Source organism: Etheostoma cragini, chromosome 13, assembly GCF_013103735.1.
Source record: "Etheostoma cragini isolate CJK2018 chromosome 13, CSU_Ecrag_1.0, whole genome shotgun sequence".
In the NCBI taxonomy this organism is placed as follows: Eukaryota; Metazoa; Chordata; class Actinopteri; order Perciformes; family Percidae; genus Etheostoma; species Etheostoma cragini.
In genome coordinates, this window is record NC_048419.1 from 6850031 (window position 1) to 6854033 (window position 4003).

A 4003-nucleotide genomic window follows, 5' to 3' on the forward strand; every position below is an offset into this window, starting at 1 on the left:
TCTTTTTTTCTTATATTTTTGATATATATATTCATCTACTGTTTCTGCTCTATAAAGTGACTTTGAGCTTGGGAAAAGCACTATACAAATTCAATTTATTATTATTATTATTATTATTATTATTATTATTATTATTATTATTATTATTATTATTTTATTATTATTATATTAGGCCTCAGCTTGTTTCAGCTCTTCATTAATTGGGCTATACTGTATATTAACACAGTGAAAAACTTGTTTGTAACTTGTTTGTTTGACAGATTTTCTATGACAGATTCTGAACTTTAAACTCATGGTGCGTTTAAAACCCTCTGCACCGATTCAGTGACAAACAGCAACTTAGAGGGAGCAGGGAGAACTGTGGATGACACACTGAAGGCCCATTAAAAGTGAATTAAGTTGTACATGTAAAGGCCCTTCACACTAGAAAAAACGTTCTGTCAATTCACCGCGATGTGAGTGTCACCTATATGGCCCATTTGTCTAACTTCGTCTTGTGTTATTTATCCCCCTACTGTAACAAAAGTAGACCTTATATTTTTACATTTGTTGTCTTCTGACTGCATCTGAAGGCAGCTTCATTTCACAAAGAAGAAAGAAAGAAAAGAGACGGAGGGACCGGGGAAACAGCTGTTCCACAAACTCGTGGTTGGAGTTTTAAAACTTTCTTGTGGCAGCGATAGAGGTAGTGATGTGACCTGTAAGCGACTCGCACAAAGCCTCAAAACACAGTGACAACTTTGATCACTGGTTCCATCATTGGCCACCGTAGGGTGACGTTGGGATTCTCCAAAAGTCGAATCAACTTTTGGCAGCTGCAGGTTTTTTTTCCAGCTTCCCTCTGTAGCCCCCAGCCTAAACACCATACCTATTTGGGCATTAGATAGCTCAGTTGGTAGAGCGGGTGCCCATATGTAGAGGTTTATTCCTCAATGCAGCGGGCCCGCGTTCGACTCTTCTGTCTTGACTGTCTTCATAAATGTTTATATCAGTCATAGAAGTCAGCTGCTCCAATGAGTGCCGCACACGGTTATTTCTTACTCAATATCATTTATTTCCCTCCTGGTTTGCTTTAATTTTAATGCCATTCTGTGGAATAACACATTTCTTAGAGCTTCTATGGACAAAACAGAAGTTATAATCAGTAACCTGAGGCATGCCTCCTTCAGCAGTCTCCCTACCTATTAGTGATGGCCTAGTGAAGCCTCATGAAGCTTCATGAATCCTTTTCTTTATTTACTGAGCCCACTAGATGGCATGCTCTGTTCAAAAAGGGTTAAAGCACACTACATTTCCGTTTCTTTAAACCCATATTATCTTGTGGGCTTAGAAAATAATGAAAATGGTTCACAAAGCTTAACAAAGTTTTTTAGGTGCAGTTAACTGCTTCAGTCCATGCTGTGTATACTTTGATCTAATATCAGCCAAGATCCCAGGAAGGCCCATTTGGGGATTGACCAGTTTAAATGCAGGTCTTCCTGGGCACCATTACAGGCCCGCCAAAAATTCTAGGTGGCTCAATCTAAATGCAGCATTTATAAGACAGTCATTCAATGATTACAAATGTTGTTTAGTATTTTTTTCTTGTTGTGCTGGGTCTGATCTAACCATGGTTTGAATCCAGAGCCAGCGGTGGCAGCTCACAGACACTGTACCAGATTACCTGCCTGCATTGCTGGAGCTCCCACTCACTCTGGAGCAAGGTCCTACTGCATCCACCCACACTACTACTGAGGAGGGGAAGACTGATCAAATATCAGGACATGATGAAGACTTACAGAGGTATCAATTGACACTTTTACCATCTTTAACCAATCCATCTTTCTTTGGAGGACGAGCCTTGACATACTCAGTTACAGTGTTGGGAGTAACGCGTTACAAAAGTAACGCAATTACAGTAATGTATTCTTTTTTGCTGTAACACAGTGATATAATGCATTACTAACTACATTTCGGGAGTATTATACCCGTTCCAATCTCAGTTCCGCAAGTTACAACACATTTTAACGCAACATTTAATGGTGTTTTGTTTTTTTAAGAATTCACCAACACTGTAAAGCATTACTTCACAGGAAAAAAAGCCATGAGTATTGTTTCCTATTGCTGTATTCTATGGTTGAGATGACTGCAGCAACGGATACATTTGTGAAATGGATAATATTTTTAGGGAGTTTTTACACTGCGTTTAAGCAAGGTGCTGTCCTGCCTCTGTTCCCGTGGTCAGAGCCAGAACCAGACCAGTTACAGACAACATGTGTCTGCAAAGGTGATGGTACGTCAGGGCAGACAGCAGTGTATCCAACCTGCTGACAAATAGAAACATGTCAGGAATTATGTTTAGGCTTGCTACCATAGACTGTAATAGTATACAGGCTATACTAAACATCATGGAATTTTATCAGCCTTGGAAAGGAACTACGCCTGTAGTGTAATGGCTTTGAATGATGACCAAAAACGCTTGTCTTTTACTGTGACCATTTACTGTTCTATTTGTTGCAGTCTTGCAAACTAGGAAGTGAGCAGATGGACATGTTTTACTTATAGCGTCTCATTTTCATCTCAAAGCTAGCAAGAGTACACAACAGGCAACTTCCATGTATGGTACTTCAAAATAAAAGCACTTCCTGTGACAGTAAAACTAAATTACTGTTAAACAAATAAGCTTGTGTACCTTTTCACATATCAGCTGTAAATCAAGTACTGCAAATAATGTAGAGAGTGAGTTTTAATCATGCTATACTTGACCATTTCCTTTAGACTGTTTTAAACTAAACAACATGAATTTCTTATTCAAGAACTGTAAGGTACTTAATTATTTTCATCTTCTCCAACTTGCCTAGTATATGTTTTACTTATCTATTTTTTAGCTTCTGTGAAGTTTCTTTGCATATTCATATTAATTATACAAAATATGTTGCATAATCTATGATGTATTAGAGTGGATCGGAGGAGACTTTATGGATCGGGTGGTGAAATTCACAAACTAGCTGCCAATTTAAACTTCTGCTGTTATTTTGGTGAAAGTAACTTAATAGTAATTCAAAAGTAGTGTAGTAACGCATTACAATTCAGACTGTAATATGCAATGTAATTACTCTCAAAAGACAGTAACTAGTAATCTATAATGTATTACATTTTGGAAGTAATTTGCCCAACACTGCTCAGATAGGGGTTGTGTGTTCTGAAACTCTTTTCAACCAAGAAGCCCTGCTGTTGTTCCTGATAGGCTCCACTTCAACTCCCGGGAAATCCCAAATGCTTATCCCTGACGTATGTTCAGTGGCTCTCAGCGTCAAATACTGATGCAAAAGGCACTCTAGGCCCATGTATGGGATGCATTGCTATGAGATGGAACCACAGAAACCATGAAAAGTTTGGGTAAAATATTTGTGGACCCTCCGGTCCAATTCCAACCATGAAATCAGGAATCTGAATGGTTCAGCCGCTTTTCAGTTTGGACAGTTGGTTGGAGAACTTTTGTGCTTTAACTGGCTACAATTTTATTAGACAAATTGGCTCATTGAGGGACCTCCTCAGGAAAGACAACCTGAACCTAAATACAAGCCTTTTGATAGCCAACTTTATGTGTGCAATTACAGAAACCTGAGAAATGATAATAGAGAAAAAAGAAATAGACCTCATAATCGACAAAAACCCACAAAATCATCTTCTGCTCGTCTTGCTTGCAATGCAGCTTGTGACAGGTGCCAAAGTTGTAGATTGTGCTGCTTAACAACCCCAAATCAATCTTCCCTTACTGCTCCTTTGGTGAAGTGTCAGCCTGTGATGATCTTGCAAGAATAATAGTCTGATTAGAAATGTGACAAGAGAGGATAGAGAGACCCGGAGGAAGCCCGGGGCCCCCGTCTGGAGCCAGGCCCAGACGGTGGGCTTGTGAGCGAGCGTCTGGTGGCCGGGTTTGCCGCGGAGCCCGGTCGGGCACAGCCCAAACAAGCAACGTGGCACCTCTCCCTCCAGCCCATGGGCCCACCACCTGTGGGAG

At 40.0% G+C, this 4003-nt stretch overlaps 1 protein-coding gene across 2 annotated transcripts in view; it reads left to right on the forward strand.

Moving 5' to 3' along the window:
- The window catches only part of LOC117955457 (myotonin-protein kinase), a 32052-nt gene that overhangs the window by 18923 nt on the left and 9126 nt on the right, over positions 1 to 4003 (forward strand). For both annotated transcript variants that reach the window (XM_034889985.1, XM_034889986.1), the window contains exon 13: positions 1625 to 1782. In XM_034889985.1, the coding sequence (XP_034745876.1) occupies positions 1625 to 1782 (158 nt within the window). The remainder of the gene's footprint in view (positions 1 to 1624; positions 1783 to 4003) is intronic.